Consider the following 22,169-nt stretch of genomic DNA (forward strand, 5'->3'; position numbering starts at 1 on the left):
CAATTAACTCGAAAGCAGAAAATGTGGTTTTCCCTTTGGAGATGCTATAAAATGATACAGCCACTTTAATGACTGACTGGTATCCCCTATGGTGGACCCAGGCATTGTGGATATGACCCTGGGCGAGGGAAGATGTAGAGCGGCCCCAGTGGCTTCAGATTCAGTGGAGGCCATAGTTACAAGTGGTTCCAGTGTTTATAACACCGATGTAACAGTCGATTGTGGAAACGTAAGATTGATCCCTGGGGCTTCAGAATCAGGGGAGGCCATTGGTATAAGTGGATCCAGGGTGAACTCTACGGATGCATCAATCGCCAATGGAATTGTAAGTCCGACCACTGGCGATGGGGATGGGGTAGTATCTTTTAAACCCTCTGCATCAGTTAATTGGGATCGGTGTTCTATTGCCAGCTGGAATGTTGCTGGCCTCTCACAAAAGGATGCTTGTTTAGGATGGTTAGATTTTATTAATAAGTTTAAAATCATTTGTTTCCAGGAAACTTGGAGTATGGTCCCCATTAATTATTCGGGTTATGTTTCTTACCAACTGCCGGCGGTGGCTTCCACCTCGGGCAGAGCTAAGGGTGGGCTTTTGATTCTGATTTCTGTGGATGCACCACTTATTGTTAAGAAATATGTACCCATTGGGGCCCATTCCCAGATCCTATGGCTTTACCAGGAGCTGGGTAGAAATATCCTTTTAATTAATTTTTATAATAATGTTTTTGACAATACTAGGCAGCAGGTAGTGTTTGCTTTAGAGTCTGCTCTGGCTGACATAGTAACGGGTAACAATATTGTGTTTGATTTCATATGGTTAGGGGATTTTAATATTGCTGTGTGCCCATTATCTGCACATAGGGTTTGTGGTTTCGTAAATTGTTGGGGGGAAGGCGTCTCTCATTTTCCCCATAACCCATACGGAGATTCATTAAATAAAATCTTAATGACCTACGACATTGAATTGTTGGAGAATCTGAAAGGTGCCTCTGGGGAAACTATCCCTACTTTTACGGGCCGAAATGCAAATACGGTGATTGATTTTATTTGCATTTCAACAAGCCTTAACCCATGGTGTACTGCCCCTTTGGTAGTTGATAATCTTATAAGTGATCACAACTGCCTAACCATGGAGGCCATTCTTTGGAAGGCGACACTAGGCCCCTATCCTAACACTATAGCAAATATCGAACCCCACCGCCCAAATGGAACTAGAATTAGGTGGAAGGGAGATAAAGCTGATATTCTGTCCAACTCCATTATTTTTAATTGCGTTAACGAAATTGCCGTTATTTTAGAAAGTCAAGTATTAACGGATGTAATAGTACCCAAGTTTACTAAAATAAATCTCATTATTGAGGCCAAATTTACAAGGCTTCTTAAGGGGAAGTCGTGCAGGCAAAGGGGGTGGTTCGACCACGCTAGCACCATTGCCCTTAAAGGTTTAAAAGAGGCACTCGTAGCTAAACCAAGGGATATTCCTTTGGTTAGGGAGCTCAGAGCCACCTATCAGGCCGCAGTCAAAAAAAGGAAGGCCGAATTGAGACATGAGGCATGGGACAAGCTAGACCAGGCGGCTGAAACTTCTGACTCTTCCCTCTTCTGGGCAACAGTTAATAGTCCCTTTCTTAAGAGCGAGGAGATGCCTGAACTGACGGCCAATGTCAGTGCAGATAGCTGGGTCTCCCACTTCTCCGAGATTTTTGACTCGGATAAATCTCTGGAGGTCGGGGGTGGGGATTGGCCTGTCATTTCCTTAGACATTTCAATTTCCGAGGTTCAGGATTGCATCTCTGTTAGTAAGGGAGGAAAGGCCCAGGGGCCCGACGGGGTGCCCATTGATGTATACAAAAAAGAACCAGAGATATGGGGCCCGATATTAACTAATGTATTTAATGCAGCGGTCCGTTATGGAGTCCCAGACACCTGGGAGGAATCTATTATTATCCCCATATATAAGAAGGGGGAGAGGAGGGACGCTAAGAACTACCGTCCGATTTCCCTCCTCGATTCCTCTGTGAAAATTATGAGCAGGGTGCTTCTGGTTAGACTAGAAGAATGGGCCAATTCAAATAATATATTAGCCAATTCCCAATATGGTTTTAGGAAGGGTCGAGGGACAGTAGAACAGTGCCTCAACCTTGATCTTCTCATAGGGAAGTACACGAAGGCCAAGAATGGTTCTCTTTTCCTCTGCTTTGCAGATTTGAGCAGTGCCTTCGATATGGTGAACCATAAGATCCTATGGGAGAAATTATTGGAAATGGGTGCACCAGAGGGCATTGTTTATTTCTTGGCCCGGTTATACGCTAACCTTAGAACTAGTGTTCGCTTTGGCCCGGAAGGGGAGCTTACCTCTAAGTTCCCTATTAGACGTGGAATTAGACAAGGTTGTGTGCTTGCCCCTCTACTTTTTACACTTTTTATTAACGAGATTGACTCTGTTTTAAAGGCCGTTGCGGCTGACGCCCCCAAAACCCTTGATTTCAACGTCCCAGTTTTACTTTATGCGGACGATGCCGTTATTTTATCTAGGACCCCCATTGGCCTTCAACGCCTAATGGACAGGTTTTCCCAGTTCATTAAGGAAAGGAAGCTGAAGATCAATAAAACTAAAACATTTGTTATGGAATGTGGTAAGAGTTGTAAAAAACCGCATTCGTTTTTTATTGATGGGGTTAAAGTCCAAACGGTGGACTCTTTTAACTACCTAGGTATAACATTTTCTAAGTCAGGTAGTTGGACCAGTGAGATCAACCATGTCAGAGTGAGGATGGCGAAATGCGCACATGGGGTGTTCCAGTTCGCATCTAAAATTGGGGATAAACGGATAAAAGACATGTTGAAAATTTATCAAATGAGGTGTCTTTCTATAGCTCTCTATGGTGCTGGTATTTGGGGGCATTCTTCTGGTGGTAGTCTACAAGTGGAGGAAAACCTCTTCCTAAAAAGACTCCTGTGTCTTCCCACGTCGGTTTCTACCGATCTGGTGCACAGGGAGTTTGGTATTCAACATCTTAAAGATTCTGTAGCCCTTAGACCACTTTTGTTGTGGCGAGCTATTTGGGCAAAGGAAGAGACCTCCTTAAATAGAGCTATCATCAAAGCAAAAGATTCCATGGGTCAAATTTGTTACGGGTAGTTTCCTGGAGATCTATGGTCTTAATGTAATAGAGGATCATTATGCAGTCACGGGTCTGACCAAAAATGAAATGAAATCTGTTTTCATGAGCTATAAGACAGAGGTGCGTGGGAGGGACAACGGTAATTTATCTACCTGTTTGTTCTATGATAGTTTCTGCGAGTCGATGGGTTTTCAACCATATCTGAGCTTTGTCACCAGACCCTCCCATCGGTTCGTATTGACAAGATTTCGTTTTGGGATTGTCCACCATTTGGTGGCTTTTCCAAGTATCAAAAAACGCCCGAATGGTCCTTGCCCCTGTGATAATACTACTGCTCAAAGCACCTTGCATTTTTTATTATTCTGTCCGATTTATGGCAATTTTCGCTCAGCTTTTTTAAAACCTGTTTTTAAGAAATATGGAGTTAGGACAGTAAAAGATACTATGAAATTGTTATTTAACCAGACACCTGATGTTTGCTTTTTTACTGCCACTTTTCTTCTTCGAGCCATTAAAGCAAGGCCTAGTATGATATTTTAAACTGTTTTTCTAAGGTTTTTTAAAAGTATTTTAACAGCTTGATTATTTTGTTAATATGATGTTTCATTTATTGTTATGTATGTGCTTTTATGGACTTTGTGTTTAAGCTCCGAATAAAGCCTTATGAAATGAAAAATGATACAGCCACAAATGTTCAACACAGTCATTCACACTCTACCATACTATATTCGGTTAATGCTCCACCAGGAATGCTTAAGGCACTTATAAATGTATTTGATGGATAATCATACAGAAATGGAATAAATACATACAGAGTCCCCCCCCCAAAAATGTAAACAGTTAAAATCATTACATGTCAAGAATCTACAATTTCATTATATTTCCAACCTCCTGGAAAGGAATACAATAATACAGTTACATTTGTCTTGCGGTTGTTAATTTGAATTAATAGACAGCACCCTACAGGAGAATCGATTTCCTGTCTTTTTATTATTACTGTATTTGCCAAATTTAACGCAACTTCCAGCGTCAATGCGTTTCGATGGTATAACCTCAATAAAGCCATCTTCTTCAGGACAAAAGTTTCAATCCACTCCTTTCCGTTATCTTAATAAACAATTATTTCTGATTCTTTAAGCACCGGTGCTGCAGCACTCAGTAAAGTGATAGTTCAACAATATGTTAGTGATTCAGAAAACGGTTCCTGTGTTATCCATAACACTCCACTGTGTCCCTGTGTCTCTGTTTATTTAACAAAATATTTCAAAATCCAGTCTGGGGTCCACTTCAATTCAGATCACCCACTTCTTTAATAGGGCGGGTCACTCTGTCTCAGAAGTACCGGAATGCGTAACCATAGCTTTCAAGTCTAAAGCACCCCACAGTTTCCGCCATCTGTGTGGTAGACAGATACTAAGGGTCCTATTATGATGTCCGCCCGCCACCGCATCGGGGCACGGAACCAACTGCCCATGTCGCGCTGGTCCCGCCATTCCAATTAGGATGCGCCCGCCACACTGGCGGGCGCATCCCGCATTTTTAACATTGCGGCGGGCGGTGCTGTAAGCAGCACCCGCCGCAATGTTAAAAATGCATGTTTTGCATTTGCATGCACAACGTGACAGGCACCGTGCAGTGACTGCCACCTTGTGCATGCAAATGCAGAGGTACCCCCCACCCCTCCAACACCCTGGGGACCCGCTACGGGCACCCAACAGCAAAGACCGTGAGCCTTTCCGGAAAGGCTGATCTCAGCCCGCATCATAATATGGATGGCGCCACCATATTAAACATGTTCTCTGCCGAGTCGACCGGCGGAAAAGCGGCAGACGGTCTTACTGTCCGCCGTGGACCCCCCAGTCATCCTAATATGGCGGGGGGTCTTTCTGGTGTGGATGGCAGGCGGTTCCCCTGCTGGACCGGCGGTGGCTACCGCCGGCCCGGTGAGGGCGAACCGCCCACCATCCTAATGGGCCCCTTAGTGTTGACCAAGTTGAAAGTGGTCAAGCCTTTTATAAACCCAGGGATTTCTCACTCTTTCTAGCTCTCTCAGGAAGATTATTATTGTGAGGGGAAGGAGCCCAGAGACTATTTTGAATTGGGAAGGTCCTGGTTCAACCCTGGAATCTATTGCTGGGGTCGTGTAGATGAAACGTACAGAGAACGTTTTATTGATTCTGAATTTACATGATTCCAGTTAAGTTGTTCCCACTTGCAAGGTACAAACAGTTTCTACTGAACCCACTAGCTAGCATATGTGGTTTAGACATCAACTGACCTGCTAGGGAGAACATGCCAGACAGATGCATTCCATCCCGAACTGGTTATCGGTAACAAATAGCTTATATTACTTTCAGTTGGTATTTTTAATTGGTCAGTAGACCTTCTTTTGTGTTTTTTCACGAGTTATACATTGTTCAATAAACAAAAACATGTAGGGTCCAAATGGACTCAAAAAAGCCTTATGTCTGAAGTCCTGAAAATCCTCTCATCCTTCGTGGAGACCCAAGAAACATTTTACAACTTTGAACTACTCCAAAGAAACGCTCTTTAAAAAGCAGGTGTCACAGATCACCTCACCGAAGCTGTCCGGATGTATCTGAGAATTGTATAGCAGTTAGGTCACCATTGTTTAGAGCTGGACACAAATGACGCACATGGAAGTTCCACTCAGGCGACAACCACAATCGTTGTCAGGGTGAAGCACAAACCTGTGCTTAACCCTCAGGTAGCTTGGCACAAAGGAATCAGGCTTAACTTAGAAGTATTTCTGCGGCACACAAACAGCAATGAAGTGAACACACAACAAAAGAAATATCCCAATTTAGTCAAATAGAATCCATTGTATTAAATAAAATGAGCCCAGAATGAAATAAATCCAATCAGTAGAACCAGAGATATGAATTTTTAAAACGTTTTTAATAAAATCTTGGACCTCGAAGATCAAGGCGCCAACCAATTTGGTCAGGCAAGACGGGGCAAAGTCAAAAGTTAAGGCCGACCACGATGGAGAATGGGCCAGATACAAGGGGTGGGTGGGGCCAATCACGGCTTACCTTCGGAATTCGAAGATTTCTTGAAGTGAAGTCCAGGAGAAGGTAGAGTTCAACAGGACAAGAAAGCAAGGCTGTCAGGCTGGACTAGGATAAAACTGTGAGTGCAAAAACCTAGACAGAGCGCGAGCTGCTTCAAACCTGCGACTGTAAAACCGAATGCAGAGCCTGGATCCAAGATTACAATCACCTCTGAGCGCACAACAGGGATGGCGCAGAGCACCTGCGTTATAAAAACCCTTAACAACAGAGACAGGTGTCACACTTGCACAAGTAAACAGGCTGTCAAAATATGGAGATTCGCTGTGAACTGTCCCCCTCTGCAAAGACTAAACACAGAGGCAGTGGGCCTCTTCTCGGGGATGGCCGGTCCAACTGAATACATGGCTATTTAACATCTTGGGCCTGTTCGTGGGTCGTTTTACTGTGAATCTGAGCTAGCGCCGGTACACCTACAGCTAGCGGAGCGCTTTACAAATGTACTTAAAATAACATTACATTAACGGGAGGGTGCCGGCGCCACAGCTCCGTGGGCCGCAAGTGTGGCGCAGCCTTTCATCACATGCTGATGCAGTGCCACTGCACTGGTCTCCCACACTGGCGCAGCCTTTCATCACACGCTGACGCACTGGCGCTGCTGCCTGGCCTCCCACACTGGCGCAGCCTTTCATCACACGCTGACGCACTGGCACTGCTGCCTGGCCTTCCACACTGGCGCAGCCTTCCCTCCCACACTGGCGCAGCCTTTCATCACACGCTGACGCACTGGCACTGCTGCCTGGCCTCCCACACTGGCGCAGCCTTTCATCATACACTGGCGCTGCTGCCTGGCTTCCAACACTGGCGCTGCCTCCCACTCCTGCGGCAAAACCGCGCACTCTACCGCAGCCCCTCCACACGACTCTCCGACAGACGCACCCTTTACAGCACTGCACGTCGTTTAATAAACCCTTCTGCAGAGCACGCTCTCTAATTCAGCAGGCACTGTAAAGCCAGAATTTCTACTCAAATATCAATGTTCTTCCAGATACATACTGGGAAGAGGTTACATTGCAATAAATATCATTCCACTTTCTAGTCATGGTCCAAAATGTAGGGATTCGCGAGCTATCCGTCCCCTGAAAGCGCTATAGCGCCTCGTCGGGGGTATGAAGCGCTATATAAATGTGGCTGTGTCGTGAAGAATGCGAATCAAATGTTTGCATTCATCGGCGGCGAAGCGGTCCACATGGGGCAAGTCGCTGCACACCGGCTGCTGTACATAAGCCATATATGCTAATCACCCCTGACTGATAGTGCACAAAGACAAATGCAGCCCGAATGGTTTCGTCTGCTCCCTCACCAACGTCCAAGTACTGGGGGTAATACACTGATCAAACAGGGAGCTACCTCTGCCTTGCCCGGATCTGAACTGGTAGCAGATCTTCACAGCATGCGCGCAACCCACTGAGCTATCTCGCTGGGTTTACTGTCAGTGTGACTGGGTGGATCCTCTTTAACCCCACAAGAGTCCCTCTGGTGCACAATTGGGGACATTTCAAAGGGCAGGGCAGCTGCTCCTACGCTCAGCCTTCACCGCCGAGAGGGCCAGACCACTGCACCGCACCACAGAACAGGGCCCAGAATGCATGCCTGAGTGCGTGCTGCACGCAGCATAAGGGCTGTCTGGGTTGCACCTTTTTGTTTTTTAACAAACTTGAACGGTTTGAAGTTTGAAGTTGAGCAGATCAGCTACTTTGGGGCAGCAGCGGTGAGAATGTTCTGTTCGTAAAACAAAACAATACCGAGGGGAGCGGCTGCAAGCGATTATTGATCTGTACGTGGTGACAGATGGCATGAGTGGGCGGAGTCAGGAACCAGAAAGACCACGTTTATTTTACAAGCAGGGCATCGTGCGTGCAACATGTTCAAGCAGGGAGTCCACAAGGCACTGGCCCTTAACCCAGGTAATGGAACAGCCTCTACTCTCGCCCCCCGTACCCAGCCCCCACTGCTCTGCACTGCCTCTACTCTCGCCCCCCCCCGTACCCAGACCCCACTGCTCTGCACTGCCTCTACTCTCGCCCCCCCCCCCCCGTACCCAGCCCCCACTGCTCTGCACTATCTCCCTGCCTTCTGGTGTAAGAAGCTGCCAGTGCACGCTTCATGACAATGCCTAATCCGTGCACACTGGCAGTAGGTGGGCATCGAAATCATCTTTTACCAACAACGCGCTTCATACCTTACTGTGTGGGTACGCATGATCACTATTACCCAATGAAAAGGATTCTCATGTTATTGCCCTGGAAGGGTGAAAGAAGGAGTTAATATCGACTGAAGAATCGATTTTAGCAATCAGGGCTTGCATAAGGCGCCCCCCCCCCCCCCCCCACAATGCAGGTATCACCAGCCCATGCCCGGCTCCACTGGCCCAGGGCTTCCAAAGAGCACACACGGGCTTGCAAACACCACAAAAGGGCTCACAGATGAAACTGGACTCCTATCCAATCACAGCTCGGTTCACAAACCAGAAGGCTCGCTATGATACATCTGAGAGAAACCACGATAGGGCTCACAGATACCCGGATACCCACAGATACCCTGATAGAGCTCACAGAAGACTCACAGACACGAATACAGGGCTCACACATAAACTGACAGAGCTCACAGATAGCTCACTAGGATTCACAGACTCTGATACAGGGTCACAGATACACTGACAGGGTTCACAGAGTTTAAACTGAAAAAGAAGACTAACAGAAACCTCGCTAGGACTCAGGCATTCCAAAGGGGCTCACAGATCCTTCACTAAGAATCACAGACATTACAACAGGGCTCACAGATACACCGACAGGGCTCACAGATACCTCACTAGGGCTCACAGACTGTGCAACAGGGCTCACAGAATAGATACACTGACAGGGACCAGAGATACATCACTAGGGCTCACAGACATTACAACAGGGCTCACAGATACACTGACAGGGCTCATTAGGACTCACAGACATTACAACAGGGCTCAAACATTCACTGACAAGGCTCACTAGGACTCACAGACACTACAACAGAGCTTATTGATAGCTCACTAGGACTCACAGACACTACAACAAGGCTCACATGTAGGCAGGGTATGCTCAGACGTGAGTCCCTTGCTCACTTTGCCACTCGATTCAAGCAAGCCTGGCTGAAGACGGGTGAAATGCCAGAAACCGGTCCTAGGAAGCTTGTTTCTGGTCCAGGGAAGGCATGGCTTGGCAGTTCGGGCTGGACTGTTCCCATGAGGCACAGGGTCAGACTGATTTGCATATGGCCATGTCTGAACTGGGGTGGCAGAGTGGGCTAAAGAACGGTGATGGATCTAACCCAGATCTGTTGACTGGGTGTGAGTGTTTGATTGGTTCTGACGCTCCGTCCATCACCACCCCCTTTTGTAAGACTCACATGTACACTGACAGAGTTCACAGAGTTCTTCAACCTTTTCTTGGAACCATTAGCTAACTCACTTATCTCCATGGATATTCATTTCCAAATGTATGCCGACGACACGCAACTCTATTTGAAAATCTCATCCCCGGAAAACATCATATCACTCAACACCACCCTAACGTATACTCAAAACTGGTTAACTGAGAACCATCTCCTGCTCAACACCTCAAAAACAGAATTCCTGCTCGTCTCCCCTCAGAATTACACCCCCAATCTTGACCTCTGGCTGAGCCCACCTCACTGCTTTCAACTGCACTCCGTTCATCGTAGACTCAGCCAAATCTCTAGGAGTCACCATGGACAAGAATCTGAATATGAAAAATCATATCAGTAATACATGTAAAGGAGCAAACCACTTGTTAAGGACACTCAGAAATATCAAACCTTTCCTTCCACTTAAGGATTTCAAGCAGGTGGTTCAAGCGCTTGTCCTACCGAAGCTTGATTACGGTAGTGCTACCCTCTGTCGCCTGCCCAAATACACCCTGGCTCCGCTAAGGGCATCACTGAATGCTGCTGCTAGACTGGTTTCAGGCACCAAACGCAATGAGCGCATATCGCCAGTCCTAAAAACTCTAAATTGGCTCCCTTACGAAGCACGAATCCAGCTAAAAATTGCCACTATGACGCACAAAGCTATCCACTTCAAGACTCCCAGGTACCTGGCACAAAAACTTGAACTATCTTGTGGTGTAAGAGCCTCTAGAAGCGCCACTACCTTACTCTTGAAACCACCTATCCTTAACAAAAAGAGAACCTGTCACAGAGCCTTCTCTGGCGCGGCTCCAAAGATATGGAACTCTCTTCCTCCAGAAATACGCAGAATTTCCAGAACAACGGTGTTCAAACTGGAAGTCAAAAGATTTCTGATGAATAAACTCCCTCAGTAATTGGGCTAGCCACTTGTCATTGTTCCTACTTCCACTGTTTCAACATTTACTACTACACTTTTTTTTTTTTTGGGATATACTGTGTCCCTCTGTCGTTACACTGTATTTTGTTTAACATAACTTCCATTTGAATTTGCGTTCACCTTACGATAATTTTGTTTTTAACTTGTTGTTGTTTACATTATTATCCTTCTAGTTCGATTGTAAAGCGCCCTGATATCCCTTGGGATCTTGTTCGCGCTATATAAAACTTTATAAATAAAATAAATATCTTACTAGGACTCACAGACACAACGAATGGGGTCACAGGTCCACTGAGAGCTCACAGATACCTCTCTAGGACTCAAAGTTATTACAGTAGGGCTCACAGATACCTAGATATGGCATACAGACATTACCATAGGGCTCACATATACCTAGATAGGGCTCACATACATTCCAACAGGGCTCACAGATACCTAGATAGGGCTCACATACATTACAGTAGGGTTCACAGATACCTAGATAGGGCTCACATACATTATAATAGGGCTCACAGATACCTAGATAGGGCTCATATACATTATAATAGGGCTCACAGATACCTAGATAGGGCTCACATACATTACAATAGAGACCACAGATACCTAGATAGGGCTCACATACATTATAATAGGGCTCAAAGACACTAAGATATGGCTCACATACATTACAGTATGGCTCACACATACCTAGATAGGGCTCACATACATTACAATAGGGCTCACTGATACCTAGATATGGATCACATGCATTACAATAGAGACCACCGATACCTAGATAGGGTTCACATACATTACAGTATGGCTCCTAGATAGGGCTCACATACATTACAGTAGGGCTCACATACATTACAATAGGGCTCACATACATTACAGTAGGGCTCACAGATACCTAGATAGGGCTCACGTACATTACAGTAGGGCTCACAGATACCTAGATAAAGCTCACATACCTTACAATAGGCCTCACAGATACCTAGATAGGGCTCAGAGACATCTCAGTAGGGCTCCCAGACAGAACAGGGCCCACATACATGGCAACAGGGCTCGGTGACACGAAGATAAGGAGCACAGACATTCGAGTAGGACTCATTTATACCTCGATAAGTCTTAGAGGCAGCACCAGGGCACAAGTCCTAAAAAAAGAAGTGGGGGGACGCTGTCACCGGAAGTGACGAGAAGTGGGGGGACGCTGTCACCGGAAGTGACGTCACAACAGGAATCTCATGGGTATTCATATGCCTTTAGATGAAAGGTGGTCTGCACCCTACCTCGCGGAGGCTGCGTTTAATCCCCCCGCAGTGAATGCAGGTAGACAGACGTTCTGAATAAGCTCTGATCTCGCTCCAGAGAGGCCAAAGAGTGAAGTCCAGCTTTTGGGCAGGGGGGACGGCATCCACCCGTTAAAACCTGGTAAAATAAGTGGGGGGACGCCGTCCACCCGCGTGGTACCCCGACTCGAGCCCTGGGCAGCACGAAAGGGCTCAGGCTCGAGAAAAGGGCTCAGACATACATATACTTGTATCAGACAAGCAGCCTTTGCTCATTTCATGTACGAGCTCTTTGACTTCGAAATACAGTACAAACATATTCCAAGCAGGCTCACAGTCACAGCCGACCACACAATGGGGCATATTAACAAGCCAGGCGATACAATTATCGCCGCTTTAGCGGCAGAAAACTGCCGCTAAAACGGCGATAATGGGCTTGATAATATGCTCTAAGGAATTCCAATTGAACCCATTTAAATGTGAAGGACGTCTAACATGGGCTTCAATTGGAATTCCATAGAGCATATTATCAAGCCCATTATCGCAGTTTTAGCGGCAGTTTTCTGCCGCTAAAGCGGCGATAATGTTATCGCCTGGCTTGTTAATATGCCCCAATGAGTCGAAGTAAAACAAATCCGGACGTCGCTTAGTGACGTCACACTCGGTTTACAGATCTCAGTGCCATCGCTGTAGTCACAAAAACAGGTCACTAATTAAAGCCGCACGTGCTCTGTGTTAATATATTAGGGTGAGTGATTTCACAATAGTGTCTGCTTCCGTAAAAATTGAATGGAAGTCCATGGCGGTTAATGGTGTGAGGAAATGTGCCACAGATGTCACAACATGGCTGACGTGATCCGAGGGCTCACTGACATTACACTAGGTTTACAGAGAGCTCTCTGATATAACATGGCTGTTGAGTAATGTATATGAGAGCTCAGTGACATCACATTGGTGTTACTCATGACAGGGTAAGTATCTCTGATATCAAAGCAGGACTCGCTAATTGGTGTCCCTGGGGTTCGGTGGCATCACATCAGAGTTAATGATGTCACAGCAGGGCTCGAATTTCAACATCGCTGAAGCCCTTCCTCTTATGTCGCTGCCCCATCCATCCCTCCCTCCCTCCCCCCGCCGCACCTAATGGTCCTATTGTGAGGGCATCAGAAAGAGAATGACTGCATGGTCACTCCTAGGCCAACGGTCTCGGTTTTATCAGAACGGATGTTTAATTTCCATCCACTGTGCCCTTGTATCGGCCAACGCTGAGGGGCATGAGACGCCAGATTCTGTTTACCATGAAAGGAAGAGGGGGTGGCAGGACGCACTCTGCACGTCTGTCGCTAGACGAGAGTCTTGCAACATGAATTCCAGGAGATCTGAATTCTAGCGTCAATAACTTTCCAGTGAGGTGTACACGAGTGTTTGTTTTTACATAGAACGCTATACCACATGGCTGGTGTCACAGTTGTACAGCGTGCTGCGATAGTACACTTGCACTGGCGCATATTCATTTTTAAGACAGCACCAGATAATCGTTGCAGTTTTCGAGCTGACTCGTGTCATGCTACTAGGCTTTTTAAAAATATTTGTATTCATTTTACCCAAGTGTTTCATCATTATATAGAGTAGACGTTCCAAAGGGGCATACAAAATACATAGATTACAGAGTCCAAACGTGCAGCAGCTGAGTGGGCTCTGCTAGACTTATTGAGGGGCCACATCCCCGGGGTCCCAACTCGGACAATTGATTGACAATCATAATACCCCAAGTACTAGACACAGATTATCATTCTAAATGTTAAAGTGCATATGCTTATTCTAAATCCAAGAGCATCTGCAGCCCCAGAGAAATAAAGTGCAACGACACGACAGCATTGGTACATTTCTATAGAAGCAGCATATCTATCACTTCATCAATACTAATACGTTTATAAAGTGCAAGTGCACAATCATTCTAATATACTTATTAGCAACACTCTTAGAAATATTGCCATAAAGTGTCATTCCCGGCTAACAATATAGGGGCATATTATCAAGAAACAAAGTTAAAATTATCGCCGCTTTAGCGGCAGAAAACTGCTGCTAATGCGGCGACAATGGGCTTGATAATATGCCATTGAGAAATCCAATAGAAGCCCATGTTTTGGTGACAACATGGGCTTCACTTGGAATTCTCTGCGGCATATTATCAAGCCCATTATCGCCGCTTTAAAGGCAGTTTTCTGCCGCTAAAGCGGCGATAATTTTAACTCCATGCTTGATAATATGCCCCTATATACTATGTATAACCAGCAGCAGCATAGCTTAAAACACAATTCTCAGAGATAGATCAAACTAATGATTAACACTTGATAGGCATAATGACCCCTATCACTAACTACTAAGCATTGTGATACTTGTAGTCCTGCACTTGATGGTGATGATCAGATACTACTTGAGTGTACATGCACCAACAAGGCTTCTCAGCAATAAGCGAAAATGACCCTCTATTTCTACAGAGAACAAGAGATCAATCTCTTGAGAAACGAAACGTTGTTGTCAATCAATTGAAGAGGAGCGGCAATAAGGTTCCAGATGGTGGCAGCCAGAAACGAAACGGAACAACCCTAATTCTGCGTTTCCAAAAATGTGGAACTGGGAATTTACAAATTGGGGTAGTACAGATTGCTCAAGACTACACATATTCAGCAATATTGCTCTCTGTAATTGCTGAACAGGCCTGTAAATAACATGGCACAGTAACTTATAATGGACTCACTTTCGAATTTGTAAATGGGCAAGAAAAATGTACAACCCCAGAATGCAAACATCAGGCTGGATGGGTGACTTAGATCAGACATCGAGCAACTTGTGGTGGCAGATTCAAATATGTACGGTCAAAGTGAAGGGCGCACCACCAGAGCAGAGGTGCCAGTAACGAACAAATGTGGTACCACTTACCCTTTATGGCACTGATCAGCGAATTGCCGTCTTTGATGACATCTTTGATGAATTTGTTGGTCCTATCCAACTCCTGCTCATAGCATTTCAGCCTCTCCCTGAAGTCGGGGCTGTCGGGGTAGCAGTCGCTGAACTCCAGCGGTGGGTGCCCCATGGCTCTCAAAAATGGCCCAAAACCAGAATGTGGAAATCCAAAGGTTTCTCACAAGTACAAAAAGTGCTTTTCACACCACTAGGATCTGTTCAATGGCTTTATCTTGTAATGTTGAAAACAGCTCCTTATCAGCATCTGTGGGATGTTTTATTATTAAGCGCTAGAATTCCAGTGTATCCAAGATAAGGCCTCTATGTGTTCATCACAACAGCCTCAGGCTTAATAAATCTATCTGGAACAGGGTGGACAAATAGGTAAATCCATACATCGTTGCAAATTGAATCAACCCTTGGGGTTGCGAGTACAAATCACACAATTATCAGGGCAGTGTTGTGCTGCAGGTGCAGTCATTACACGATGAAACATATGTGCCAACGGTCCCTTTATTGGAAGATAGTAACTCTTTTTGCTGGCCAAAAATGCGGATATTGCTGGAAGCTTTCAAGGAGAGTCTCCTAAAATATTGCCCACTCCAATGTTCGTCAATAGGCAAAGGAAATTCCACGTTTTCGAGCTTCAAAATCACCCTCTTGAGCACCCCCAAATGTAGACACGCGTAAGAGGTGCTGCTTCCTGATAACACTTCCTTGCTTCACGTGGACACCCTCCTCCAACTGTCACCGCAAAGTGAGCACAAAGGACATAGATCACGGAGCCTTCTGCGTGCTTCCGCGCCCCGCTCCTCTCCGAGTCCAGAGCATCAGCGGGCATCCTCCATCCTGAACCCCTTCAGAGCCCAGCTGCAGCTTCCTCCTGCCACATTAGAGTCACCAGCACATCTGACAGCAGCTGGCTCTTCGGGATGTCCCAGTTCTAAAGAGACTGCCCCCTGCAGTCCTCTCTTCTGAGGCTGCGAAGGGTGTTTCTGGCTGCTCGTCCTAGTCATACATCCAGAGTGCAGTGCTGCTGCTGGCTGCAGAGAACAGAGCCAAAACAGACACCTCCTACTCCGCCTCCCCTCTCTCTCAGCCTTAAAGAGGCAGTGCTGCAGGCCTCTCTAGTCCCTCCTTCCAGGACTTCTGCTTGGGAGGGCTCTCGAGGAAACTAGCCACAACAGAAGCCCCCCCCCCCTGTCCTGATAAAAAGGCATGGGAGTGTCTGTACGCAACACAGTCACACTCCCCTTAGTTATTATAATGTTCCCTAACCAGATTTGCATCACTTTTCTTACATTTGTTTTATATCCACTAGCCCGCCTCGTTTCACTCTTTCTGAATTTACTCTTTCACTTCTGCTTCTTCTTCGCGTGTTCTGTTTAAACGATCTTTCTTCCTTGGCTTCGTTCATTTGTTTTCATGTACCAGAACATCCCCATTCTTTCTTAGGCCCCGATGTAAACTATTTGCTTCTAGTTTTATTACCCAAGATTGTTTTCTTATAACGCATGTGCCCCACTGAACGCTCTTATTCCTTTCAACCTTTTTTCATCGTATTCAATTGATAAATACGAATATGACGGCATGGCCAAATACCCATTGAAACTGTCAAAGCGTTAACGAAAGTACGATATGCCTGGCGGTAATCATTTCATTAACATGGAAAGGGAGTATCTGCCCTTTCTACATTAAGTTCTGAGACCAGCAAATAACACAAAGCACCCGGCGCAATAAGTAACTGAGCCCCCCCCCCCCTGTGTAATTATTGCCTTTTAAAGGTACCGCATTGCACACGGAAAGAGTCGCAGCGAAAGAATGCGCCTAGAAGGGAAAAGCTTGGTTTTGAGGCGCTCCTGCCAGCTCTTAATTTAAATGGTATTCTTTTGTTTCTGTGTCCTTCTCAGTCTGGCATCGGCAGATAAAGAAGGCTTGGCTCATTTTGACACACTTGCTGCCAGTGCAGCGCCTAGAGACTCTCATGTACTGACAGTTAGAGTTGAACAACGGCAGAACGCTGACCGGAAAATGAGATGTCGTTGGACATAGAAACTGAGGAAAGACCAGGATGTGCAGCCATCTTGGAACGTCAATATTATACGTAAAAAGTTTTCTGAGGATGTAATTTTGGAAACGTGGCGGCCATCTTGGTACTAGATTTATTGTATGTCGTTACCGATTTTTCTAACGCAACAAACGTTTATTGACGTTTTCAAAAGTAAAACAAACCACATATGTTACACATATAATTCGAATATATGCAGTAACCAGAACAAAATATATTGGTAGGAAATTACCTAGGCAACATAAAACATTTCAAGAGTAAACAAAATACGTAAAATTAAGAGGACTTTGCATTTTTAATGTGAAATTTATTTGGTACGAGAGGGGCTCAAGAGATACAAGAGTAAGTATGGTCATGTGGCATTTTCTTCTTAGCAGATAATGTGTCTAATGTGATTTCCGTATTGGTAACAAGCGGTCTGCAATGGGTTTTGTAAATGTGGCGGCCATTTTAGTGTTTCGTTTACTAGTGAAAGCACATATAGGAGCAGTTTTGCAACACTGGCAAACCGTCTGCAAAGAAGGCGAGTGTTATGCGTGGCCATTTCTTTACTTCTGAACAGCCGCCATAACGTTGCAGTTCTGCTGGATTCAGCGCTAAATTAGCTTTTTATTTTGGCCACTGTAATGTTGTAAGGTGCTGGGCTGTATGTACTTTCCCCCACAGACTCCCTGGAGACGTTCTACTTGCAATAAGAACTTTTATTATACTTATCAGATACCTATGGAGAGAGCGCCGGGCAACACGCTCCGATCGCGTCCCTCGTTCGTGCCGCTATCGCTCGCGCATGCGCTGTAGCCTCCGACGTCCGCTACGCGCCCCTGCGTCACTCCGTAGTGCGCGCGTCCACTAGACCGCGACACTACATATCTCCCCCTTTTCACACCACTCACACAAAGTCCCCGACCCGGAGGTCAGTCCATTTCAAAGTCTCTGAACCTGGATGGTCTCACCACTGCTCTTCCCCCCCGGGTGTGTCTTACCGGAGTGGAATGTCCTTCACGGCTTCCCTCTGTGACCAGGCCTCCGTCTGTACCTTTCGGAGTGCCCGGACTCTCTTTCTCTTTTACCTCGCCATCTTCTCTCGTGGTCTCCCCCACGGGTCTTCTCCCTGAGTTGTCTCTCTCTCTCTCTCTTGCTCACCGCCCATGTCCTCTCCGGGGCCTCCTTCGGATGAGTCTGTGTCCTTGATCACCCCCTCTGCCAGGGTTTTCCCTTCCGTGCACTCTCGGGGCCACTGTAAGATCTTATTGCATTTGGCCATGCGCTCGTGTGACCACACGTTACCGTCACTGAGCAGTGCCGCCCTGTCATACACCTCTTCTACTCTGAGGGGTGGGGAGTATTTGCTTTCTCCCTTCCGCTTAAGGACAGCCAGCTTCACTCTGACCCACTCCCCTTTTTCCAACGCCGTATCTTTTGTCTTCTTGTGGCGGTTGTAGTGCTCCGTGTAGATGTGTTGTGCCTTCTGCAGGTTGTGCTGCACCACTGCTGGAGACCATTTGCTGGTGATGGTCTTCTCCTGCCATGCCACATTGTCTTTGGTAAAGGGTTGCCTTCCCCGTAAGATCTGGAAGGGACTGTACCCCGTTCCGGTGGGGGTGATGCGGTATGCCCATATCGTGCTGAGCACCTCCTTTTCCCAGTCTTTACCTCTTGTGATGGCCGCCTGTATGGAGCCCATCAGCACCCTGTTAAACCTCTCTACTTGTCCATTGCTGGATGGGTGGTATATCGAGGTGTGTTTGAGTATTATGCCATTCCTGTTCGCAAACGTGACCCACTTGTCGGAGATGAACCGGGGGCCATTGTCACTGATAATGCTCCTGGGTATGCCTTCCCGAAGAAACATCGCCTTGAGGAAGCGTAGGATCTCGTCCGTGTCCATGACCTCGTTGATGTGCACTTCTGGCCATTTCGAGTATTTATCCACTAGTACACATAGATATTTGGGGATACCTTGGTCGTCCAGTATTGGTCCCAGGATGTCCACTGCCACCTCTTCCCACGGGTTGCTGGGGTTAGTAAATTTCCCTAGGGGTGGTCTCATCGGTTTGAGAGTCTTGTCTGCCCCTTGGCATTGCGCGCAGTCCTTCACGTGCCTCTCAACATGCGTGTCCATTCCTGGCCACCAGTAAGTTTGTTTTGTTCTGGCCTTTGTCTTCACTATTCCCAGGTGGCCTTCGTGAAGTATGGCTAGCAGGGTAGGTACGATGTTCTCCGGCGGCACCACCCTGTCACCCCTGTAGACGAATACTCCATCGTTGCCCACCGACAGCTCTTCTCTGACTTCGTAAAACTGCCTGATTTTTGGACCTTGTCTCCTCCTGTCCGGCCATCCCCGCACAATGCACGCCTTGATTTCCTCCATGTCGGCATCCACCTCATATGCGTCCTTCCAGTCCTGCCTGCTGATGGCCTTTTCCGGATCGTCCGTCAGAGCCACCATCTCGTCGTCGTCTTCCCTGTCGTTGGACGCGCTGTCCATCGCAGATGCCCTGCTGAGGTAGTCCGCTATTTTGTTCCTGGAGCCCGGGATGTACTCCACGTCGTACCTGTACTCCAGGAGTTTCAGTGTCATTTTCGCTATCCGGGGCGTGGCGCTGGCATGGCCATCTGATGTCAGTACTTTCACGAGAGGCTTGTGATCTGTCTTCACCTGGAATCGGGTCCCCCACAGGAACTGACGGTACTTCGCCATGGCCCACACTACCGCCAGCATCTCTTTCTCTATCACGCTGAACTTTTGTTCCGATGCTGTCAGCGTCCGGGACGCGAAGCTGATCGTCTCCGTTCCGCCTTCTGGTCTTTCCTGCATGAGCACGGCTCCCAGCCCCTTTTCACTCGCGTCCGTCATCAATATCGACCGCCCCTGGGGGTCGAATCCTTGCAGCGGGACTGCTCCGCCAATCTCCCGTTTCACAGTGTCGAACTCTTCTTGCGTCTCCTCCGTCCATCTGAACGCCGTCTTGTCCCTCGTGAGCTGCCTCATGTGGTGGGTTTTCGTGGCAAAGTGGTGGACGAATTTGCTGTAGTACTCTGCCATCCCTAGAAACGACCGTACTTCCTCCTTGGATGTGGGTGGCGGTGCTTCGCAGATGGCCTTTACGTTCCCTCTCTTCGGCGTTATTCCTTGTGCCCCTATCTCGTGTCCCAGGTAGGTGACGGATGTCATCCCAAAATGGCACTTCTCCCACTCTGCTGTGAGGCCCTTCTCCTCCAGGATCTTCAGTACTGCCGACAGTTTCCTGTCGTGGTCCTCCTGCTCCGTCCCCATCACTAAGATGTCGTCCTGAAAGTATTGCACTCCCTCGATGTCCTTGAATAGGCGGGCCATCAGCTTCTGGAACACCGCCGCTGCCGAGGCGAGACCGAAGGGCATGCGGCAGAATTGGTAGCAGCCGAACGGCGTGATGAACGATGTCAACTTTTTGCTCGTCGGATGTAGTGCTACTTGATGGTACGCCGATTGCAAGTCTATGGTGGAGAACCATTTCACTCCTTTCGTGCGGGCCAACATTTCCTCAATGCGTGGCAAGGGGAACCTCTCCACCACTATACACTTGTTCAACTCCCTGAGGTCCACACAGAGGCGCACTTTGCCTGACGGTTTCATGGCCACCACCAAGGGAGCCAACCACTCCGCGCTGTCAATGGGCTCAATGATTCCTCCTTCTTCCAAGCGGAGGAGCTCCTGTTGCACCGCTTCCCTGACGGCGATCGGGATGTTCCGTACCTTGTGCGCGACTGGCTGGGCGTTGTCTTTGAGGACGATTTTGTGGGAGAACTTCTCCAGCCTCCCTATCTTCCCGCCGAAGACCTTCGGGTGCCCGCTCCGCCATTTTCCTGCCGTCGACTCCTCTCCGTCCAGTGTCGCCAGCACTTGGGTGTCCCCTCCTGCGTTCAGCTGTATTCCCAACACTCCTTGGTCCATCCAGCCCAGGACTGACGGTCCTTTCTCCGCGACGTACAGCTTGCAGATCGCACTCCTCTCCTTGAACTGGAACTTCATTGTCTTGAACCCTACCATCGGGATTGGGTCCCCTGTGTAGGTGACAGGTCGGATGTCGGGGGGTTCTAGGTGTGCGCCCCATGTGGGTCTGAACTTCTCGCTCCATACTGAACGTTGGATGATCGTGTAAGGCAATCCAGAGTCCGCCACGATGGTGATGGGTATGCCTCCTACTATCATGTCGCATTGGGGCTTGCGCGATCTTCTCTCCTCTATGCCCAGTACCTGGTCTTCAATACACAGGACTTCCTCGTCTTCTTCACGGCCTTCTGCTTCTTCCCCCTCGTCCTGTGCCACGAACTTTACCGCCTGCTGTTTTCCTTTCCTGCGGCAAACCTTTTCGTAATGGCCGACTAGGCCGCAGAACGCGCACTTGGCTCTGAATGCGGGACACCGTTTGTCGTGCGCTGCATGATTCGAGCTGCCGCACCTGTAGCACTTCATGGCCTCGCCTTTGCCCTGTTTCCATGTCGGTCCGGGTCTTGGTTTCCCTGTGGCCGCTCCTCTGTACTCCCCCGTCGTTTGTTTCCCCCGCGCCTGGTGGTCCGCGTCGTCTACTTTGTTGACTGTGAGTCTGGGGGCCTGTTCTCTTTTGGCTGCTTCTGCACAGCGTTTTGTTAGCTCCGCTCTCTTCACTATGGCGATCACTTCATTCAGCGTTGCATCTCCATTCGCCCATAGTTTGTCCTGTACTGACTTGCTTGTCGTGTGCATGACGATCTGGTCCTTGATGAATTCGTCCTGCAGTCCGCCATACCTGCACGTCATCGCCAGCTTCCGCAGTGCCGCCACGTAGTCATCCACGGATTCTCCCGCTTCTTGCTTCCTCTGCTGGAAGTTATAGCGGTCGATGGAGGTGCACACTAGAAGGGGTGGTGGTGGTCTTCCAGGCACACTGTGGTAGCTTGGCTCGAGTGGTCAGGAAACAGGCACAGTGCTAAGCATACAATATACCCATACAATAACCATGCGTGCATCCGTTCCAAAAACGACTCTACACCGTAAAAATTATGAAAATATTCTTCTTTATCTTTTTCTCTTAGTTGCTGATTGGAAAAATAAATAACAATCACAATATACAAATTCTTAAATAGAGCAGGTCAAATAAATATTTGCTGTTTGCTGAAATAAATAGGGGTGATCATAAATAACAGGACATAAATACAAGTGCAATATATACAGACAATTAAATACTTTGAGGTAATAAATACTGTACCAATAAATACTGTACCAATAAATACTGTACACCAACAAGTCCTGTGGACCTATAAATACAGTGCAGCAATAAATAGATAAGA

The 22,169-nt window shown here is 47.3% G+C and overlaps 1 protein-coding gene across 3 annotated transcripts in view; it reads right to left on the bottom strand.

Moving 5' to 3' along the window:
• The window catches only part of OPHN1 (oligophrenin 1), a 656,285-nt gene extending 639,486 nt beyond the window's left edge, over positions 1 to 16,799 (bottom strand). The window contains exon 1 of one of the 3 annotated variants that reach the window (XM_085608318.1): positions 14,768 to 16,799. In XM_085608318.1, the coding sequence (XP_085464444.1) occupies positions 14,768 to 14,921 (154 nt within the window). In that variant the 5' untranslated portion in view covers positions 14,922 to 16,799. The remainder of the gene's footprint in view (positions 1 to 14,767) is intronic. The other 2 variants (XM_085608317.1, XM_085608319.1) reach the window with 2 other exon arrangements.
• Positions 16,800 to 22,169: the final 5,370 nt, after the last annotated feature.

The sequence above is a fragment of the Triturus cristatus genome, chromosome 5_2 (assembly GCF_964204655.1).
Source record: "Triturus cristatus chromosome 5_2, aTriCri1.1, whole genome shotgun sequence".
NCBI classification, from domain to species: domain Eukaryota; kingdom Metazoa; phylum Chordata; class Amphibia; order Caudata; family Salamandridae; genus Triturus; species Triturus cristatus.